Source organism: Meleagris gallopavo, chromosome 1 (assembly GCF_905368555.1).
Source record: "Meleagris gallopavo chromosome 1, MGAL_WU_HG_1.1, whole genome shotgun sequence".
NCBI classification, from domain to species: Eukaryota; Metazoa; Chordata; class Aves; order Galliformes; family Phasianidae; genus Meleagris; species Meleagris gallopavo.
Window position 1 is genome coordinate 48,557,560 of NC_139404.1, and position 22,712 is coordinate 48,580,271.

The following is a 22,712-nucleotide window of genomic DNA, read 5'->3' on the forward strand; positions in this document are numbered from 1 at the left end:
TTGCCTCACGGGTGAACCACTACGGTGATAGCTGCAGCGTGCCGAATAAACGTTGTGCTGCAAGTTGTTGGTTACAGTTAATTAGCATTAATTTCGCCTTAAATGAATCCTAGTTGTGCTCATTTTCTCTGGGGCTGCAGCTGGGAAGGCGCTGAGCAGAGAGCTCGTGATGGGGAGTACCCAGGGCACTGCCTGGGTGTGTGGAAGGGACAGGGCAGGACGGGGTGAAACCAGCACGATATTTGCTTTTTGCACACTCTGCCTTTTCAGCGACCTGCGTGAGGCCGCCGCGGCACCTGCATCCGTGACACCACAGGGCAGGGCGCGGGGCTGAGGGCGGCGCGAGCCGGGGCGACGGCGCCATCTTGTGGGTGAGGGCGCGGGCAGCGGGCAACGGCGCCGCCCTCCAGGGCTTTCCTGTGTGGCTGTGGGCGTACAGGGAGCTGTGCTGCGTTCGGAGAGGCAGGGGCTGGCCCCGTTGCTTCAATGCAGAGCATTCAGCTGCTTCAGAGCGCGTGGGAGCCTGCGAGCAGCGCTTGTGGTCACTTTGTTGTGTCCCGCCCGGGGCGAGGGTTGTGGCATCCAGGCATTCTCTTGCCCGTGTTTCCCACAGCCCGGACGGCTCTGGGGCTGAGCCAGGTGGAATTTATTTATTTTTTTCCGGGAAGATGTCAAAGGACTCCTTGGAGGTGAAATCCCGCTCGCCCCGCCGCTTGTCACGCAGGCTACAAAAGGAGGGCTGCGGAGGGGAGCTGCAGGGGAGCGCCGCCAGGTTGAAGCGAGAGCCCCTGCGAGCGCATCAGGCGCCTGGCGATAATTCAGTCCCCAGGAATCTTTCCAGTAAAGCAACAGAAAAAGAGCAGAAGCAGGATGATTTGCGAGGCAGACTCATTTTGTTGGTGAAAGAGAATCATAAAAGCATCCCCTCCTTTCCCTACGGTGGTGTCAACACCTTTCTTTTTCTGGTTTCCCTTCTAGTTGCTGATTGTTCTCTTCCCTGGAGCAGTTCAACTGGTAGAATCTAGCGAGAGCATTGGCAGCTTTTACTTCAGCATCATCCAGCCCTGCTGAGAGGCACTCGACACAGAGCGGTGGTAAAATGCTGGCAGAGGTATGGCCCTGCTTGTTCTAGCTCTCCTATCGCTCTTACCACCAGCCAGAGGGAAACTGTAAGCCACAGAGGCCGGGGTTAGAGGAGTCAAAGAGATTGCGAATCCTCCGAGGTGTGTGTCTGCATTGCCGCTGGCTGGGTTTGCGGCGGTGGGGGATTGAGCCAGTCTCTGACAAGGCAGCGAATCCAGAGCTGCCGTGCTGGGGAAGGCTCTGAAACGCTCTCAAGCAGGCGCTGCAGTCAGGCTTGTTGAATTGCTGCAGCTCATCTCGGCGCCAGGCGGTGTTTCTCCTACGGCTGGTTGTGGTGTTAAACACTACGGCAATAAAGAGGCTTTGTTGTGGTCTCTGCAACGTTGCTTTTGCCTTGGCTAGCAGCAGTCTTTTTGTTGGAATAAATACTTTCCCTGAAATTGGCTGTGGGGGCATGTGTAGGCACATGTGTGTGCCGCTGCTTGTGGGTATACATTGGACACAGCTGTGAACAGGCAATTCTGGTAGGTTCAGCACTTGCCCAAACTTGTTGCTCGCGAGAGCCAGAATGATGTGTTCTTCCTCACTGTTGGGAATGCTGGCCGCTGTCATGAGCTTTTGAAAGTGCTTGAGTGAAATTAATAGATGCTTTCCAGCCACATGCAGAAATTGTTGCTTGCATCTGGCCCAATGCTGTAGTCTCAGGAAATGGTCAACTTTTGGTGCATTGAAGGAGGGACCAAACTTACAGAACCTGACCAATCTGGAGTGGGACAAACAGTTCCCTTCTCAGCAGCAGGGACCAGCTCACATGCAGCAGTGTACAGTGTAATGTATGGGTGCAAATCCTACAATGGCCCATTCCTTAGGAGCCTTGTAATTTTTTTCCTTTGGCACAGTTATCCTGGCTTGTTCCACCTAAGTTTCAGGAGGATCAGTCCTGCTCCGGGCTGGTTATAGAAACACACAATACCCCCACTTTCCCTCATCTTCCTCCCATTTATGTCTCCAGTCCAGAATCCCCAAAAGCAATGGAATTGCAATTTAATATTCAAAGATTCAGGCTCCCTTTAGGCTCTAGGGAATAGAATGCTACCCTGTTAGTGGTTGCTGGGTAGTAATCTCAAAACCATCTCTTTTCAGCAGGCACTACCATAGCAAATTCCAGCAGAGAATGTGTTTCTTGCCTGCCTTGCCAGTAATCCTAAAGCGGAGTCTTACGTGTGACCTCTTCTGAAATGCCAAAACTATATATTTCTTAAAATTCCAGACAGCAGTATTTCTAGGACTTGGCATTTAGAGTGGTAACAGGGTTGTTTATAGGAAGAGAAGGGAAAGGACAGAAGGAGGATGTTGACCCAGCAGCCCTACAAACCTACCGCACTTAATCCACTTATCACTCTGAATTCCTGAAGCAGATAAATGCTGATAACAGTTAAAACACATCACTGACAGGAGCAGCACGTTCTGTCCTCTAGAAATACATCATTGCTGGAAATTGCAAAGCTGTGCTACCATGGGGATAAGTGCGATATAAGAGCTCAGGAGGCCCTCACTGTTCAGCAGAACTCTTCTTTAGGAAGGTAGCTATTCCCTCCCTCCCCCAGCTATCTAGAAGATGCAGTTCAGGCCTGAGAAGTGTTGCTGAGCATGGTTGTGACCCCACATCCCCCCAGAGCCACAGCTGCCTGATCTGTGCCTACATATCTGAAATACCAAGTAGGCCCCCAGTGTCTTGTTACCGCTCTTGATTGTCCTTGCTGCTCAGCGTTAAGACCTGTGAGGAGCAATTTGCAGCTGAGACCAGCCCTGTGCAGCTCATATCGTTGTGTCTTGGGGAGAGGAGTTCCTTTTGGCTAATCTGAGCTAAACCTTCCCTGGAGGAGTGCAGCTGCTGCACCAGCCTTGCAAAGCCACATAGAGCCACTTGCTCCTCTCCCCATCTGTCAGGGCTCTCGTTGAGGTACTGGAGCTGGCCCTGGGCTCAGGAGAATAGAGCAGCCACAGCTGTGCACATCCCCCCTGTGTCAAGACCCCTTCCTCCTAAGAACCTGTCCCAGGTTGAACAGGGGGAAAAACGCTATGAACTGAAGGTTGTTTTTGGAGCAAGTCTTGCTCATACAAACTCAACAGACAGGGTGATTTTGAATGTGCACAATCTACAGGCTTATCCAGATCTTAGAACAGACAGCATAGCCATCCTTCACCACTTTCCACAGTGCAGGACCCAGTGTGAGTGGGAACCCCTGAAGTTGCAGCAAAGAGGTTTCTTGTGGTCAGTGCAAATGTCTCTCAAGAAGTCTGAAAGGACTTCTCTAGAGAGAAGCAAAGACCTCTCAGACATCAGGGTTTTTTGACTCAGACACTGCTCAGCTGTTGCATTGCAGATGTCTTAGCTAAAAACAAGCTTTCATTGAAATCAAAGACTCTTCGTGAGTGTAGGCGGCAGGATCCTCCCACAAAGAGAGGGTTTTCTTCTTCAAAGGGCTCTCCTTACATTTCCCTACAATAGATTTTTTTTTAAGGTTTGCCTGCAGTGCGAAGCCGATTCAGAGCCAGCATCGTGTGAATCTGAAACATCACAGCTGTTACAGATGAATGCACTGTCTGGTTGTTCTCACTTCTGCAATACAAATGCCTCTCTCTGAAGTAACCTAACCTGTGGAGGGAAGTGTTGGGCTGTAGGGAGGACAGCAGGACTGTTTTTCTGTGCTGACTGCTGGTTCAGGTACTTGTTTTCCATTTTGAAGGCTAAACAGGTGATCTCATGCTGAAGTGGTCGTATAAAGAATTAGTTTGATAGTGCTCCTCTGCTGTGAACCCATGTGCTGTGGCACTGCATGGTAGCCACTTGAGTAAGAGAATTTGAAGTGCCCTTATTCAAAAATCTGGGTAGTCAGTGCAGTGAGGTAGTCAGGGATAGCTGTTCCAAAACAACTGTATAAACAAATTCCTACAAAATTATGGTAAAAACCCTGATGTGCCACTTTTAAGCTTGTCCATTGCTCTAGAATCATTTGACTTGTTCAATGAATTTGACTACATTTACCTCAAATGACCTCAAGCTGCATCAGTCAAAGCATGTTTTTCTCTGTATTCCAACCTGGGGCTTTGGTCACTACAGAAGGTGACAAAGTTTGCTTTAAATGCGTGTGATGTTTTATGGTCATTGGAAGACAAAGCTCTGTGTGTTAAAGAGCTTACAGTCTAGTCTTTTGTTACCTGCTGATAGATATAACACCGTGATAATAGTACAGAGAAATGAACCACAGTGCAGGGAGGAGTCTGACAGAAAAGCAGAAGAGGTTGCATCTGCCAGGAACAGCTTGCCAAAAGCAGTGTGTGTCTGCCCGCCTGTCCCTGCACAAACGGGAGGGGATCAAACGGCCTTTCAGATGCAGGAAGACCTCATGAAATACAATTTCTTTTTGCCTTCTGGATCTTCATATCTGGTTGCTTTCTTACAGCCTTTTGACCTTACCATGGGCTCTAACCTAAAAGTCATCTTCCTGTTTCTTTGGTTGCTTCACTACGGAGGTAAAAAAGTTGTTTTTTTTTTTTTTCCCTTCTGTTTACTCTCACGTTTGTTCATATTAGAGCATTTCCAGCTGCTATCTTCTGCTAATTTCCAGAGCTCCCCTCTAGGAATTTGCACACTGCTGCTATTTCTGTCTTTTAAGCATTTCAAAGCTCAGAGAGAGAATCCTTAAGAAAGGGGGAACATGGGAGAAGGGTTATATAACCTAAATAAAATGGTTTGGCTTTTTCCCTGGCATGTTCTTCTCAAACTAATGGCTCCTGGGATAATGTAAGAAGATGGATCTCTCCTCTGCTTTTTTACAGCGGTGCTTTACAATGCCTTGTATAAAAACTGCATTCATGTGTGTTCTGCTGGTAGAAATGACGAGAAGGATGGTGATTTATTTTAGAAAATAAGGCCCAGAAGAGACTACTCAGGTTATCATTCCCACTGTGGCTGCAGGATTTTCTGTTGCCTTCTTTCCACAACATTATATCTAGTGCACACAGGACTGTGCACTCACAAAGACCATGTCCCTTAGGATTTCATTGTATCATAGTTGCTTTTAAAGCCAAGAATCCTTTTCTAATGATGCAACCTAAGCTCTTGCTTACTCTTGGGCTGTTGTACTTGGCTATGTTGTCTGTAGAGGATTTTCCTTAACTGATGTTACTTCCCTGATGTCTTTTCTGGACAGTGGTTGTGCCCTCCTTCTGTCATTCCACCCCTCAATTCTCTTTAGTGGTCTGCATTCAGTAGCATTGTCAGGGTTGCCTCTTCTGATGCTGGGTCCCTTCAGACAGAGATGGATACTGCTGTTCCGATGCAGCATTACTGCATGATGACAGGAAAGCAAGTTTGGCTGTGTTCGGGGACCACTTTATTAATGCCTTGTTATAATCCTATTCATAGATGTTGAACCCCAAGAGAGTGCCATCAAAACCACAAATGGAAAAGCTCTACTTTACCTCTCTATATTTTTTCTCCTTTCATTTTCACGTCTGTGAAAGAATTCTGACTCCATCATTTTGTGACAAAACTTGAATGCAAGTTTCCAGTTCCCTTGCCTTTTTTAAGTACAATAGTGCTTTGCACAGGCCTCCTCTTAAAGGGCTTATTTGTGGTATTCTATCAGCTAGCAAATAAATGGATCCAGAGTCTGATGTTAAACCCAGTTTTGGCTGGGATGCCAAATGATCCTGTATCCCAGGCTCCTTACTAGACTCACTCTTAGCTTTTTTTTCCTTTTATTTTATGAAATAGAGAGCAAACTCTGGTGTGGTTCCCCATCTGTGCTTATTCATCCTCTCCTGTAACTCCCTACACCATTGCCTACTGAGTTGCAGTGAAAGATTGCTTTCAACAGACCTAAATAAGGAGGAAGCACATGAAGGGCATGATCTCCCATCTCTGCATGAGATACTGTCACATGTAGATATTTAAGATCTGCAGTCTTCCGCACATAGTTCCTCTATCTAGCAACCATTCTTGTGCTTTGCTGCCCATTTACAGCAGCAAAAGTTGGGAGTGATGAAGCTGTGTCTTATTTCTCATGGCCCTGGCGCTGGGCCCCATGCACAATATGCAATTTCCTTCCTCACTCATGTTTCAGAGACGCACTGTTCCACAGATGCACCTGCTTGCACACAGCACCTTGCTGGTGTAGAGTGGTCACGTGCAGGTGTATGCACCTGAGCAGAGGATTGTAACTCAGGAGTTATAGAAAACATCCAGCCTGTGTTTGTCATGGAAAATTGCTTTCCTTTTTCATAATTTGTAAGTAGTCTCACACCAGTGCAAAATCAGTTCACTTCCTGCTTCATTTCCTGTCTTTCTGTACGCTGGCGTTGTGCAGAGGAGCTCACAAGGGAAAAAGGGAAGCCTGTGATTGCAACAGGCTATCTCAAATCACACAGCAATTACCTAAGAGATGTGGCAGATCACAAGGAGCACGTGCTCTGCATCACTCAGTTCCTGACAAGAGCCAACACTGCTTGCTCTAGACATGCTTCTCGGCATACATTTATTTTCATCATGTGATCGTGTCTTTGGGGCAGCAATTTTCTCCTGACTTACAGATGACTGCTAACAATTATCACCCTTACAGGAGGAGATGTCAGTGTACAGCAGAAACCTCTAATCCAGGTTGCACTGCTTAAGGAAAAAGTATCCATCCCCTGTGAAGTCATCTTCCCGTACACACTGAAATACACCAGATTTACAATCTTCTATTACTGGATTAATGCATGGGACCAGGAAGTATCCATCTATAATAAGAAAGAACAAGTAGATATCCCTCCTGGAAAAGAGAATAGGACTGCAATCAAATCTTACAATCATGAAACAAAGCCACTTGAGAGCACCTCTTCTACTGGCACATACTACTGCAAAGTCCAATGGAATGACATCCAGATAAAGGGAAAGGGAGTGTTTGTCCTTGTAAGAGGTAAGTGAACAACCAGAAAGGAAGGGTGTACAGTTAAAAATCAGCTGGATTTTATTATGAAAATATGGTCTTTATAGCTTGCTTGGGTAGAGGAAGAAAAGAGTAAAGTCAGATAAGAGTAATGCTTAATACCTGATATTTAATGCCATCACAGTCGAATGTGTTTTACACAGGTTACCTGTGCCATTGTTCCCAATTCACAGGTGGTAATATGAATATGCAGTAATTTTTACCTACCCTCCATAGCACTTGGGAGCACCAGCCTTAAAATCAAGCTCTAAACAGGGACCGGGTAGGGTGTTTTTAGTGTCAGTGTCCAGGACACAGCATGGTTTGGCCTTTATCAGTGTGACAGAGATGGATGAAAATGAGGTCGGTGCTTACGGTGCTCACTGTAATCAGATGTACAGGTTAGGTGCTGACTGTTGAGGGCTCGTAGTCAGTCTAGGGGCTCAGCCTAATCCCTCCCCTTTTTCCATGTGGTTACAAGGTTTCAGTCGTTCCACTGATGCACATACTGGAAAACAAGGGAGACCTTCAGAGAAAGATAAGAGCAAATGCTTTAGAAATGTGGTAAGAAAGTGCATGCTGCTGATTGGCTGGATTTGCATTACTGAATGCTGGATATGAAGAATTACTTAGGGTAAATGTGAAGAGCCACGACGAAAAAGCTTTGCTACACCGGTCAAGGGATGTTTGCAATACGCACTCTGTTCTTTCATGTAGCCTGTGTGCTTTCCACAATCTGCCTTTCTCCCCCATCACTCAAGACCTTTCCCAGCCTCTAACTAGCTACCAGCCTTTTTGGCTGCCATATATGTGTCACCTCCCTCTAATCTGTTAAAAACACAAGAAACATAATTTCTGCTCACAGGATGAATCTTTTGCCTTCTTTCCCACAGGTACAGGGTATGCACAGACCTCTTATGGGCGAGAAATCCTCATTACCCTTACCATTCTTCTGGCTGCACTGAGCATCACTGCAACAGCTCTGCTAGTGTGGAAAAGAAAGGCAAGTTATTACCAAATAAAAACCAATACCTGACACGACCCATTCTAGGAATTTATTTCACCTGCTTCTAACTTGGCTGGATTGGAACTCCCCGTGCTGAAATTCTCCGTGCTGAGTGTCTGCCTCAGGTTTATTTTCTTTTTCTAAGTTCAGTCATTCTGAGAAAAAAGATTACAGAAAAGATAAAGCGAGTCATTGATTTGTCCATTAAATAAATTCTAATAACCATTTTGACTTTGGCATGCTCTGCTTTAGAGCAGGGATCTGACATGGGGCGAGAAGTCACACCAGCAGTATGCTGGCCCTGAGAATATTCAAGCAGATGTAGCCTTGTGATGGGTCCTTGGAAAACTGCAGTTTGTGCATGCTTAGTTTGTGGCTCTTGTCAATTTAGCAGCTCAGTTGTCTAAGGGATCCTGTGCAAGGCTGTCTCCCCACACAGCATGTCTTGTGCGTCTGTTGCAGTCCCAATGGTGGAAGGAGAGCAGGGCTTTCCCTGTTTCTAATCCTTTTTCAAGATGGGGCCTACTCTGGTGCAAAGGCACGACCTGATGAAAGGAAACTGTGCAACTGCATTCCTGAGCCATAGGTTGGGTACTGTAGAAAACAACAGTCTGCAGTGTGGAGGGGATGGGGACCAGAATATCGAGCATATGCTTGGCAGAGCAAACATTAGGAGACAGTGTTAAAAGGGAAGGTCAGGGCAAGATCCCAAGGAAGCCTGTGTAGAGGTCACAGCTGACTGGGAAAAAAGAGTGAGACAAAATTCTGAACAGCCTGTCTAAGCTGACCCTGAGCGGGCTGCAGATTAAACTAGACAAACTCCAGAGGCATCTTCCAATGTCAGCGGTTCTGTGAGGCTGAAATGAAGAGACTTGGGAGGGAAATTGGGAGTGGGAGCCGGAGTGAGAAAGCACTACAGCCTGGAGGAGGGTATTAAGACTGAGCTCACAGGGACCTTTGGTTGAGAAGGCCAGTAGCACAGGCTGGAACCGTCTGGGTGAGAAAGAACAGAGGGTAAAGGGGAACCCACAAGTGGGGAATAAAAGAGGTGCAGAGCAGGAGAAGAAGAGCTGGAAGTAGGACTGAAAGGTCTAAATGAGTCAGGAGCCATGTGGAATAAACTTTGAAGTTTTAATACTGGAATCTCTGTTGGCCAGGCAAAATCTACTGTTCCTATTACTGCTACCCTCAGATGTTCCTTTGCAATCCTTTGGATATCTTAAGGCTGGCTTGAATAGACTTGATGTATTTTAGAACTGAATTTGGGGAATGATGTTTTTTTAGGTATTGTATCCACCCATATTTACTCTGTCAAGCTGCCCTCTGCCATTACAGCAGCAGAGTGTGCACATGTTTTTATGTGAAAGCTACATTGCTGATGCAGACCTTTGGCTCCAAGGAGCATCAGGCTTCAGCATGCACATTCAGAGATAGTGAGATTGAACACTGAGTGGCAGCAGTTGGCAGACCTGCAAATCTCGTGAGATTTACCTTGCAGGCAGGCAGATGGAGGGGGAAGGAGTTAGAGGCAGAGTGACTAGGCTGGAGATGAACCCCCACCTCTGCCTGCCTAGACAGCATCTCCATGGGGATAGGAGGGAGGCACTCTCACAGCTTGCCAGTTGGCATCTCTAGACTTTGAGGCAGGCCAGCAAGTCTCAGACCTACAGGCTCTCTTTGGGGCCTGAAGAGATCGTGCAGTCATTACATTTGCCCTCCTGCTGAACACAGACCATATTTCTCACCACAGCTTGCTCAGACCTGCTGGTTTAAAAATGTTTATCTTTAAGAGAAGCTATTTAGCATCCTCCTTAGTTACTAATGGACTGGAAAGCAGTTCATCGTTTTCATGTGATGTGAATATAATCATCCCACTTCTTTCTGAATTAAAACAGAGATACTTAGCAAAGCTTTCTGCCTTCTCTGCCTCTTTCTTTTGCTTGCTGAGCAGTGCTAACCCTTACCTGTGCATGAATGAAACATATTCAAGGAGAAGCCATCCAATGCGAGAAACAATTCAGAGGAAAAGACTTTCTTCTTTCAACTCCATAACTCCGTGCTGGACCTGCCTGTTAGTGTATCAATGACTATATGTCATCATTAATGCCTGCCTGGTGCTTTTCTCTAGACTCTGTGTGTTAGCTACATCTTCCCAGCCAAATCCTCACAAAAATCACTGCATTCTGCCTCTCTGAAATTCCACTTGCACTGAACAGGGCTCTGCTTTATTCCCCATCCTTCAGCATTGTCATGTGCTGTTAAATACCTATTCCCTCCATCCTGCTGTCAGTGGTAGAGCTGATTTCTATATACAGACAGAGCCCAGTTTTGCTTTCCAGTGCTTCAGTGTCAGTTGTCAGACTCCTTCCTTTCACTCAGTGGTGAGAAAAGTGACTGGCCTGTGTTGTGCAAAAATGCCATCATTCCATACTGTGCAAGTACTAGGAAGGTGTGTAGGCAGCTGGCTTTGATGTGACACTGGCATTCACTCCATCCTTGGGGAAATTATGTTTTTTCCAAATGTATAATTCTGTGTTTTGTCCTGAGCAGATATTGTGTCCTAAAAAGAACCAACTAAATATCAGGAGATATCAGAAGACAGAAACTCAGCCTCCTTCAGCAAGCCCACCACCAGCTTCTCCTGTTTATGATGTGAGTATCAGAATCACCCTCCATCTCAACAGAAGTAATACCTATATACCTGGCAGCCCCATTTCTGTGCTCTGCCCTGGCCAGCTCCTCTCAGTACTGTGCACATCTCCATCCTGTTCCCAGTGCCAAAGCCTTGCGCCATGCCCTGTGCTGGTGGGCAGCACCCTTCCCTCTGCTAGCAGCATATAACTGAGCAGCGAGCGTGGAGCCACAGAGAGCTCCTGGCACTGGAGGTGGAAGGGCCTTCAGAAGTCAGAAGGAAAGACTGGACCTCAGCCTCACTTGTACTGCAAAGTGTCTCAATGACATGCTTTTCTCAGATGGAGATTGATGGCTCAGGGAAGTGGCAGAGAGAGAAACACTCCCGCCAACAACTTTTTAGAGGCTTTGCTGGTGTGAGTGGCATGGACCACTGCAGTCCTGAGCTGGCTGACTAGCAGTCTGGGGAAAAGAACAGGGAGAAAGTGAAAAGAGACTTTTTTGGAGCATTTCCCCTTTTCAACTGCATAAAATGCAGCCAATTTCCTTTCTCTATTCCCCAGAATGGAGAACTCTGACTGCTGCCACTCTTTGAGCCCAGTAGTGGCAGTGTCATAGGTAATAGGATTGGAGTGGCTCTCCTGAAACGTCAAGCCCAGACCTTGACTACCTCAAGAAACCATGACTCCTAATCACATTTGCAGCCCATCCAGTTCCATTTAAAATGTATTCCTTTTTTTTTTTTTTTTTTTTTTTTTTCCCCTTTAACTCCCATGGGAGGGCTGCTTTGCTAAGATGGGAATGATTTATTTCATTTATTTTTTTTCCACATGGTCTGTGGGACAAATGAGGAGGAATGAAATGAAAGTGAGTAGAGGATGTTGCCTGAATATTAGGAAACCTTTCTGACTGTGAGGTCTGTAAGGGCTGGAAAAGTCTCTCCAAGGAAAACCTGTAAGCTCAGCTGCATGAATCATTTAAACTAAACAAAGCAGAGCTCTGGAGAATGTACTGCCGAGAAGAGCAAAGCCCTGCCAAAGAGGCATGGAAATCTGATAGGGGGGCAGATGTGAAAGCAAGGGCAGGCCTGCCCCCTTCTTGTTCACACTTCTCTGAGTGGGGGGCACTGCTTTGTGGCCCTTCAGTTTCTGGAATGGAGGTTTAAAAGAAAGCACTGTATATTGTATGTGATATGTTTATTCTGGGTAAAAAGAAATGCTTTGGGTAAAGGATGTTGCAGGTTATAAACCTTTTCATTTGTATCAAGTAATTTCTTTTTAATTCTGTCTTTTAAAAATCCAAACGGGTAGTTTCCTGCTGAAGTGGATGATTTCTGCAAGGAGACAAAAAAAAATTCAAATCCATTTCTCGCTCAGTCGGCCTCGTCATGCATCCTTAGCTCCATCTTAATTACATGTTTCATCATGTTGTTCTGTTCAGGAGGCCCCACTAAGGCTAATGCAGCAAGCCAGCAGAGCCAGCCTTAGGCACAGGCAGTCCCGGTAGCTGGCTGGGCTCTTGTGCTTCCAGGAGCCCTATGGACCTGGCCCATCCAGCCTTCCCCCATAGCCCATTAGCTGCACACCAGCTGTGCAGGGCTTGCAGCCAGCCCAGTGTGCAGGGCAGGCAGCTCAGCCCTCTTTGGCAGAGCTGCAGGCAGCCTCAAATCATGTCATGTATGCCATGGGGTGTGAGCCTGCCCCACAGAGCAGATGCTGTGACTCGTTCAGGCATGAGGCAGCAACTCCTGCAGCAGACACAGCGCACGGTGAGAGCAGGGCTCTGAGATGTTATGGGAAAGATAATTGGGAGGAGACGGTGAGCCCTGGGATGGAGAACATGCTCTGCGAAATCCTGTTGGTGCTTAACCGGGTTGCTGAACACACAGTGCTTAATTCCTGGGGAAGGGAGGGATAGATTTCTATCTGTGGTCAACTCTGGGGGAAGCTAAGGCAAGGAAATGGTATGGTTGACTGGAAAGTCACTTCTACTGATGAAACAAAGAGGGAGATCAGGGACTAGGTGAAGGGACAGGAGGCCAGCATGTGCCAGATGTGCTGTCTGTGAGGGAAAGCAGAAGGTTCAAGTCTGGAAAAAAGTCAGGGAGCCACAGTGTTCTAGCAGGCCTGGAGCTTGGAGCAGACACAACAGACAGCAGGACTGGACATACAGGCAAGGACTTGGAACTGGCTGGTGCAGCTTGTTAAATGGTCTGTGCTATCTACCCTGGCAGCAAGGCTTGCCCCTGGCACAGAAAGGCTCCCAGCACACCTTCTGCAAAGCCATTCTGCTGCACGTCGCTAGGAGCAAACACTCTCCCCACCATCTATTCCAGGTGACACCTTATGGTCCCTAAGGGAAAATGTATGCAGTGGAAAGCAGCCTGAGATTGTACAAAGTCCCTGTAGTGGGGGCAGCTGGACTCCTGCTTTGTTCCACTACACTGCCAAGCACTGCAAGGCGTCTTCACTCTCCTGTGGCCCCAGAGGAGTTCATTGCACGACCCAGACCAAAACCTGTATTTCCCTCTATCTTCCAGCTTAGCTGCCTAGTTAATGAGCAGCTTGGAAATAACAATCCAAGGGCCTTGCTTCGCCTGCTTTACACTTCAAACAAGCTTTTTTTTTTTCAGCAGCAAACAGAGCTCCTGCAGTGCAGGCGAGTTCCAGAGCACAGGAGCTTTTTGAGAAGGCATCTGCCAGCAGGGAGGAGAGGCTTGCATGCTACCACTGTGACTGTAGCAGGTGCTCAGTGACCGTGTACAAGTAATTGATTTGCAAATGGCAGTTGGAGACATAGCCTTCCAACTGGTCAGCAAAGCATTGTCAGGAGCCTCCGTGGGAAGGAGGGCTTGCAAAAAGAGGGAATCTCTTTGGGGGTTTAAGCACTAAAAGGATACATATTGCTCCTGGACTGCTTCGGACTAGAGCAATGAAAAAGGCTGCCTGTCATGTCAATGGGATGCAGAGCCAGGCTGCTGGGAGCACAGCACACAGGACAAGGTCCTCACTGCGAGCATCACAAAGAGAATTGAAAATGAGGAAAGGGAAATGAGATTTTCTGTGCACGCTTGTGCACACAGAAGTAGTTGTGAATGTGTGCTCCATGCAAGTGGGATCTTGGGAGAGAGACATGGACAAGTGAAGTACTTTGACTTCTTACAGAGGAGGAGGAGTGGAAACGGGAGAGCCTCATGGAGCTTCTTTCACTGTGGCCCTTCCTGATGGGGGCTTGCTCCCAGCCCCATTTCCAAATGCTGTTCCGCTATAATCTTGTCCTGTTCTAACCACAGTCCTGCTGGCCATGATCCAGAAAGATGCTGAAGTCCCAATGAAACGATGGGGGTCAGATGACTGGCAGTGCCAGGAGAAAGCCCCTGTATTTTGCTGGTTCCCTTTGCTGTATTGCAGGGCGCCTTGCTCCCTCCACAGTCTCTCCTCTAATACCATCTGCCCCTCTTATGGCTGAGCTCCTCCCATCTTCCTGTTGCCAGAGAAACAGCCACCTTGGCAACCTGCTGTCATCCTTGAAACACACATGGAAAAGTCCTCCTGATTGTTATGTTTGATCCTTCAGGCAGATCTGGAACATCACTCAAACTGACATGCATCTCTTGTGACATGATTACCTGGGGGACCAACGGGTGCATACACATGTAGAACGTGTGTGTGTTTCTCTGTATCCGTGTGGGACCGTGGATATATCTGTGGGCCTGCAAGTGTATTGATTTTTTTTATTATTATTATTCTTTACTCACTCTAAGAAGAAAAGACAGTTCTAGCTTGGAAAAAAAAACCAAACAGGCAATAAACAGAAATCGTGCCTATTGTAGGATTTCCTGTTTTCAATAGCCCTGTACTTCAGGACCCCAGACTAGCCTCCCTTCTCATCATTGTGTGCCCAGAACAACCAAGAGCAAGAACCTCTGGCTGTTAGGCATCCAAACAGTCTTGAGATATGCAGCTTGCTGCCTGTTACCTGTGGTTCCCTTTGTGCACCACAGACAGAGAGGTCTTTCTTATGCATTCTGTGACAATTTGGAGGGAAGCAGGGACATTGGCGTTGTTCTCTTCTGCCTTACATTGGATAGGTAATGTCATAACCTTTGTCTATCAGCCTGAAAAAGAAAGGTGATGAAACTGCACTGTAGAAGTTTTAGACAAAAAATTATCTTATTTTTGTGCAAGACAGAAACTTCAGAATTTTGGAGGTTAGGTGTTGCTCAGAAACGGCAAGCACGAGATGAGGAATCAGGTGTGCTTAAACCTAAGTATTTTATGTCAACCTTACCCTTTCTTTCTTCCAGTGCCTGGATTCGCAGCAAGTTGAGGTCTACTCTGTCCTCGAGAACAACACAAAGATCCCAGAACACAGAAAGAGTCTTCCAGGCAAGGTAAAGGCTGGGGCTGGGGCTGTGTTCATTCTTAGAGAATTCCCTTAGATGCTGGAAAGCTCAGAGACACCACGGCCCTAGCAGGTAGTAAACGTGTCTGCTATTTCCCCACTTCCAGCCCCACTGAAAGAGGAAAATGGGACGTGACATCCACTTGCCAGCTGGGCTGCACATGTAGTGTATCTTCCTGCTTGCTGCACATGTAGTGTATCTTCCTGCTTCTGACAGAACCCCTGCTCCTTCAGTGTTACTGATTCTGGCAGTCCTGGCTTCATGCAGATGCTTTGCTGAAAGATGCTGAGAAGTTTGGCATTGCTCCCTCTAAATGGCCCAGATATTCATGGAGAGTTGGCCAGATGCTGCCCTCCACTATTACCTTCTCCAGATTGTTTAGGCAGCCAAGAAGTCCCCCAGCACAGAGGAATCTGTGTGCTAGGGGCGGACCCAGGACACAATTTTACTCTGGCTGGCATTAAGCACCTGAGAGCTTAAGCACCTGGTAAAAGAAGGTAAGATGGCTTGAACAGAGGCAAAAAAAGGCAGTGTGGCTATGTCTTGGATCTTCTTGCTTGGCTGAGTTACTATTTAGAGACAGGGAACTGAATCCACTCATAATGAAAGTAGCTGCAACTTGGAATATGCAGGCATGGATCAATTGTGGGGGCCATATGGTGTAGACTAGAGGCCCACACAGCCCTGCACCCTGCCCTTAGCACAAATATCAGATGTTTCTAGGGACAAAACCCCAGGGAACGCTTCCTTCCTGCCCTCAGATCTTTGTTGTTCATTTCCCCTCCAGAACTCTTATCTACTTAAAAAGTATATTCACTCTTCTAACACTGGAAAATTTTTCTGAAAAACGTCTCCTGCTTCTCTCTCTGATGTCCTGCTGCAGAGAGTTCTCCAGGTTAACTATGCATTGTGGAGCCTGCAGCCAGCTTCAGCTGGCACCATCCCTCTGTTTCGTGAAGGACAGTATTTTCCAGTGTCTGAAGCACTGTCAAATCCAGTGGTATAGAACCAAGTGCCTTCTTCCATGTCAGAACTAGTTGCAGAACTAGTGTTCTGCTTCCAGCACCGGTGGTATCCTGCAGTTAGTGCTGTGGCTTTAAAGCGGTGGTAGCAGAGGCAGTGGCAGGTATCTGATTACTGCAATTGATTACTGAAGGGAAGAATAGGTTCTTTTATATAAGCTGTCTTCTACTACAGTGCATCTTACGTACTGGAAGAGACAGCATCCCTATTCTTGTGTTCTTGCATTTTGAACTAATTGGGTAGGAAGATCAGTCAGTCCAGATTCCTCTTCTCTGTCCTATTTATTCATCTGTATACCTTTATCAGCTGCCTCCTTCTAAATGATTTGGTGTGAATGAGGAGATGCAGTACATGTCTTTTTTCCTACCATGGAGTTGTCTGTGCTGTGCTGAATCACCTGTGTGTGGCCCACACCACTGAACTGCTGCTTTAGGGGCCAGCAGGCTTGTAAAACAGGTGGGAACAAAGCAACGAAGCAAGAGCAAAGGAGTATCTGTGTGCAAATGGGTCTGGCTCCTGTGGTCTCAGCGGGGGAGAGGTAAAGATCGAAAAAGAGATGGGAGAAACAAAGGAGAAGAGGGCAAAGAAAGGTGATGGGATGAGTTCTCACTGTCATGAGCAGACACACTTCTGAGTGTGTTCAGTCTTCATGCTGGTCAGAAAAAGAGAAATGTGAGCGGCAGGGCTCCATCACCCCCACTGCTGTGTCCCACCTCAGGGTTCTGCTTATTCTCTCCAAGTGAGGAGAGTAGAAAGGAGTTTCTGCAGTAGGAGCAACTGTGAGGATTGGAAGAGAATGCCGAGGCCTTGGACTCTTAGTGCAGTGAATAATGATTTAAAATGGAAAAGGTGGGAGAATTGTATTAATCTCTGAGGTTGTTTCACAAAAGCCAGGAATGAGTTTGGTTCTCCTCAAAGGGATATGGCCTTCTCTGCGCTGGTGAATTTGACTATGCTTCTCACTGCAGTGACAAAACCTCTTGATCGGCTTCCCGCTCCATCATCCTGGGCTCTGGCCATCTGGGATGTTCATCCTCTAGCTGGCCATGTCAGAACCTAATAGGGTGTTTTTCTAAGAGCAAACCTTGTGGGTCAGCAGGTTTGGGCTAGAGCAGGAAGCTTGGGTTGCTGAACTGTGGCTGAGAGTCACTGCAGAGGATCACAGCTAGCCCTTGGTGCAGGATGGTGCATGTAAAGTGAAGCAGCGCAGAGAGCACTTGAAACAAGAGCATTTGCAAGCTCTTGCATTGCGCTGACAGCCAGCCTGGGTGGTGACGGGTTAATCCTCTAGTGTCTGTTTCTGCTGTGGAAGTGCCCGCACTCAGATTTTGTAGAACATTTCCCTTTGGTGGTGGCAACAGAGAAGAAGCTAGTGTAGGTAGGGCTCCATTCACCCTCTGGCATTCCAGCTACTCGCTGTATAACCTTGCTTACAGCAGGCCTGTGCCATGCGGCGCTTAAAATATCAGTCTGTCAGCGCCTTGTCTACACAGGGAACAGTTGTGAGGAATAGACTCAACTGTTGAAGAAACAGGAGTGGGGAGGTCAGGGAATTCCTCCTTCACAGAATCCAAAGTGATTTATTTTTTTACCGAGTCCAATTTTCCCTCCCCTCCTTGTCTGACGGCTTTTTGGGCGAAAAGTGACAAGTAAAGGAGGCATCTTTATCCCTTGGGCTGGATTAGTCACGTTCGTCTCTTTTGGAGCAACATTTCTCAGCATAGCGGCTTCCGTTTCAGCAGATCACTTATAGCCATTTCTAACAGAACAAACGTCAGTGTCTGCTGATTAAGAATTAATTCATCTTCTTTTGAATAATTTTCCTCCATTTCTTTTTTCTCCTTTTCATCATTCTGCAGACACCTAAGAAGGAAGAAACTCTAGAAGAATACAGTGATACACTGTATGAGAATATCTAAGGGAAAAACTGACCCTGTGTGGATCAGACATCTTCCTGCGCGACAGAGCTACTTTCTACACCCTCAGTTCTCTGTGAAGACCCACGGTGACTTCACGGCACAGCCATGGGGAACTCATGAACCTTGGGCTCCCTCCAGACTGCCCTTCATTAGCAGCAGAATACATCTGTTCAGATCCCACGGGGGCTCAGTCTGTATTTATGCAGCAAAGCTATTTTGCAGCAAAGCTGTTTGATGCAAAAGAAAAGCTGCTGTGAGAAGCAGTCACACATATCTTAAAAATGGTGCAGATGGGATCTGTGCAGGTTTCTCTCACCTGGCCTGGCTGAAATACTTGAATCTTGATCCTCTGGAAGTGGTATCACACTCCAAAAACCTCCTTGCTTGCTGGCCTGATCTTTGAATCTTGACCTGTAGCAATCCATCTGATCCTGTGCCTATGGCTTTCCTGACACAGCCATCAGGACTTCATGCATAGTTTAACGAAGATCCAAGCATCCACCTGCCCATTTTTCCTTTCTCAGGACCCCCACAGTGAAACACGCTTTCTCATAATCTGCTAATCCCATCAAGTAGTCACAAATACCTGCTGTGACCATACTCAACTGACTCAAATCAGTGTCTTGGAAGAAATGCTTTCCCTTCAGCAATATCAGCAGTATTGGTCGAGGGATGGATGCATGAAAAGAAATAAAAATGGAGTTGAGGAAGACAGAGAAAATATCCGTGCCTGCCAAGATGTCCCAGTGGCAGTGACTCCTCCAGAACAAGGAAAAGGAAAAGTTGGGAATCTGAGGAAACTCCCTTGCTGGGCAGTGTAATCCAAATGGTTCTGGGGCCACGTCCCAGCCTGAGAAGTTCAAGCTGATCTCCCCAGTTTGCTTTTCTTTTTGGCAATGGGCATTCTTACTGTTTGGGATTTTGAATTTCTGTGGGAGGAGATTTGGTATCTGTGCCTCACAAAAATCCGTAGGTTTGCCTTTGTTTCAGCTAGCCATTACTTCCCAACAAAGATACAAGTTTTGTTTTGCTTTGTTTTCCCTCATAGATTATTTGGGCAGATGGACCAGTTCTCAAACTTAAAATGACCGGAGTGAGGAGAGAGACCCTCAAGGTGAATTTTCTATCCAAGCTCTTCTCTCTCCTGTCAGCTGGAACTTGCCTACCTTTTGTGCTGATGCATATTCTAGTTCTGGTAGAGAAAAGGTTACATTTAATATCCATATAACACGATCAAGCCAGTGGATCAAAAAGCTGAGGCCGTTTTATCTCAGATTAAAAAACAACAACAAAATAACAACCCAACAAAACCAACCCAAAATAAGAATATGTAGCATAACTTGAGAGGAATCATAGAAACCTCTTTAAAGAAGAAGATCAAATTAAAACGGAGCTTCAGGGTCATAGGACCCTCTCTAGTTGAAGATAATGTTGCTATGCATCAGAGATAGAGGCTATGGAAAATGTCTCCAGGGCCTCCAACCTTCCTATACTATGTTTAAAGAGATAATCCGCTTATTGCTTTGCTCTTTTTATTAGAAGAGATTTCAGACATGCAATTTGGACTTTCTTTAACCACAGGAAAATGCTTTTTCTCTTCCCAGTGTTGAGGAATTCATTTCAGAAAGAGCAATAAATAGACAGTAAGTCTCACTAGACTTGTCTTCCGGTTGTTAAGAGATCACAATAATTAGAAATAAAATTTTTTGAACTCAGCAGTTTTAGTATTTATTAATGTGACCAGAAATAGCAATTGGAATAAAAACATTTCTCAGAAAAAAAAGCCAACAAAAACAAACAACAACAGCAAAACAAAAACGGAAACAGGGGATTGTGCAGGTGAAGTATTTCCTTTCCTTAACAAATTTGAAGAAATGATGAGATGAAATATAAATACATTGTAATGTGGCAGTAAAATATTCTAAAGAAGCTGGTGGTTGAGATGAAAAGTGTAAGCTTTCAAAATAATGCTGCTTGTTGTTTTTTTGTGTGTGTGTGTTTTGCTTTTTAAATTTTATACATGCTAAAAATAATAGTGCTGCAAATTTCCTGGCAAAGATCTCACTTTGCAGTGAAGTGTTTTGCTTTGCTTTTCTATTAAATAGTGTTCCTTACATTTATGTCTGAACAATTCTATATATTAAGTAGCAGAAGGTGTTTAAAACGAAACATAAGAAAAAGAATATTTGGAATAGAAAGGCTATTTTAGAACAGTCAGTGCTCAAGTACTGAACGAATCCCAACCGGTTCTGATCAATCAAGTGAAAAAGTAAAAATGTCCAAGAAACGCTGAAAGTCTGGGGATTTGGGCTGTGTGCCAGAGCCTGTCAAAGTCAGGAGGAGTTGCTGTGTTGATTTCAATGGATTTGGGATTGGTTCTGCAAGGCTATAAGACTGCTGCTTGAGAAAAAGGAAGCTTGGAAGCCGCGTAGCCTGAAGCTAGTATCACTTCTCCAGCGTTGTGCACTGTGGGCAGCCACCCAGAGTGTGTGAGAGAGAAAGGTGTAAAGTAGAAGATGGTGAGAGAAGAGTTGTTTTTAAATGGTACAGAATTTTCCAAGGAGGTATGAGGAAATGCCCTCTGGCATAGGTAGGAGAAACCAGTGAATATAATTTATATAATATTGATTCAGTTTCTTTATAGCAAAGGTGCAAAGGTTTGTTTAGGAAAAAAAAAAAAGGCAGTCGTTTGCTCTTGTCTGTATGGTCCTTGAGAAAAGAGATTGTTTTTAAGTGTGGAACAATACAAATAATAATAATAATGGAACATAATAATAAGAAGAGAAGTTAAGGATTATCTACCCCTGCTCCACACAAGTGAGACTTGATGACGGACTTATTGTGTTATTCCTAAATTGAATGCTGAGAATGGATTCCTTTTGAAAACGATGTCCCTGAGGGCCACGGCTCTGCTCGCTTTCCCCAGCGTGGTGCTGTTACACACAGAACATGCTCTCAGGTTGCAGAGCTGTAATCTTTGATTCCCAGGCGGTGGGAAAGCTAAGAGAAATTACCCCTTTGTATTGACAGGATTTCAGGAAGTGGAGACGTTATCAAAATAAGCAGTGGTGCAAAGTGGAAAATGCACTGTTTTCTTGTAAAGGAGATGCCATATTAACACAGGGCCCTTTATCCTCTGTACCAAGAGTGAGCTTTTGGTCCTAACATACAACCTCTCACTGTGATGATCCTCTCCGTATTGTCTTAGCTGGCACTGCTCTAAGGGGTGTTGGTGGCACCGAGGTCATCTAGTCCCTTTCAAACAATCCCTTCACAACGCTTTCCAGCAAATTCTACTTTCAGAAGGCAAAATGCTGAGTGCATATGAGTGGTTTGCTGTTTTCATCCTTTTTGGTAGAGAACAAACTCTTGCATGGGTGCTGTTTTCTGGTATGAAAAAACCAACCACGTTTTGCCTTTTATCTGTAGACAACAGAGAGCTTGTTGTGATAGGTGATTGAAACAAAATGCATTACCAAGGTGTTGTCCATTGTGTTCTCTTTCATTGCTTTTGTCTTCCGATCGTCTTCTTTTCCCTTCTCAGGGGTATCATTGACATGAAACAGTTCTATGGCAGGTGTCTAAAGACCTAGCTTGGGCTGAGTCTTTTTATAAAAGGAGGCACTTACTTGAAAAGCACCCAAGTGGAATGGCTACTGCAGCTCTACTTGGATCCCTCTCCCACCCAGCAATACCCAAAGGGCCAAGGGCAGGGGTCCCATCTTCCTGCTGGGTGGTCTCTCGGCAGAGTCTGGTGTTTCGCCAGTCCTCAGCCATGCAAGGGCTATGACCTTGTGTCAGGGATTTAGGGAAGGCAGTGAGTGAAGCCACCAGATGGTGCCCTAGGTCCTCTCTGCTCCCTCTCTTGTCCCCTGCCTGCTCACATGCCCCTGGAGGACCCCAGCCCCCCGAGGTGGGCGCCTAGAGCCACGCAGAGCCGCCCCAGCCAGGGCTGCCTTTTGCCTGTATGGATGGTGCTTCTGGCCCCGCACTGCAGCCCAAGTGCCACCAGCCTCTGAGAGGTGATGAAGACAGGGCAGGCTTCCCTCCTTTGCACCCATGACATAAGTGCATCTCTTGGAGCTCCACTTTTCTTTCTGAAATAGGTGGCTTGTGTTCCATAGCTCTTGGCCACATAAAGATTAGGATATACAGCTGGTAGGGCCAGGTGGGTCGGCTCCCCTGCTTTAAGCAGTCAGAATGTAATTGCCCAAATTGGAACAGCATGAACATGAAAAAGCTAACATATGGGCTTCTTTGAAACGTGTCTTTAGGTAACTAGTTAGAGCCTCTGTTTTCTATCCCATCCGAAAGACTGTTAGGCCTGCCATTTGGGGCAAGGATTTCTGAGCACTCCTGGGGGTAATAATTATACCCAAAATACCTGTACTGCAGTTGCGAGGGAATTAGCCTTGTAATGCCACCAGCGGTGCTTTATGCTGACACATGTCATTAAAATCAAAGATGTCAAGTGTCCTTGCAAGGCTCAGTATGATATTTCAGCTTCATACATGAGGAAACAGAGACTCAGGAGGTTAAACGACTTTTCCAAAATTGCAGAGGGTCAGAAGTAAAGTCAGGAGCAAAATTCAGCTTCCTACGTTCTTATTCAGATCAGGCTGTCAAGGTAGGAGCCAGTAGCTGGGTAAGCAGGAATTATTGAGCTCTTT

The 22,712-nt window shown here is 46.2% G+C and overlaps 1 protein-coding gene across 3 annotated transcripts; it reads left to right on the top strand.

The window, feature by feature from the left end:
• The first annotated feature begins 359 nt into the window (after window positions 1–359).
• On the top strand, window positions 360–20,158 carry NFAM1 (NFAT activating protein with ITAM motif 1). 3 transcript variants are annotated; one of them, XM_085225253.1, is made up of 8 exons: window positions 360–689; window positions 979–1,111; window positions 4,551–4,620; window positions 6,711–7,049; window positions 7,952–8,061; window positions 10,615–10,716; window positions 15,002–15,088; window positions 17,983–20,158. In XM_085225253.1, exons 2-8 carry the CDS (start codon window positions 1,100–1,102, stop codon window positions 18,040–18,042), a joined length of 780 nt encoding a protein of 259 aa, XP_085081379.1. In that variant the 5' UTR covers window positions 360–689; window positions 979–1,099; the 3' UTR covers window positions 18,043–20,158. The 3 variants fall into 3 exon arrangements, with proteins under 3 accessions (XP_085081379.1, XP_010708595.1, XP_019469996.1); XM_010710293.4 differs by having other exon boundaries at window positions 360–1,111; XM_019614451.3 differs by lacking the exons at window positions 360–689; window positions 979–1,111 and having other exon boundaries at window positions 1,140–4,620.
• Window positions 20,159–22,712: the final 2,554 nt, after the last annotated feature.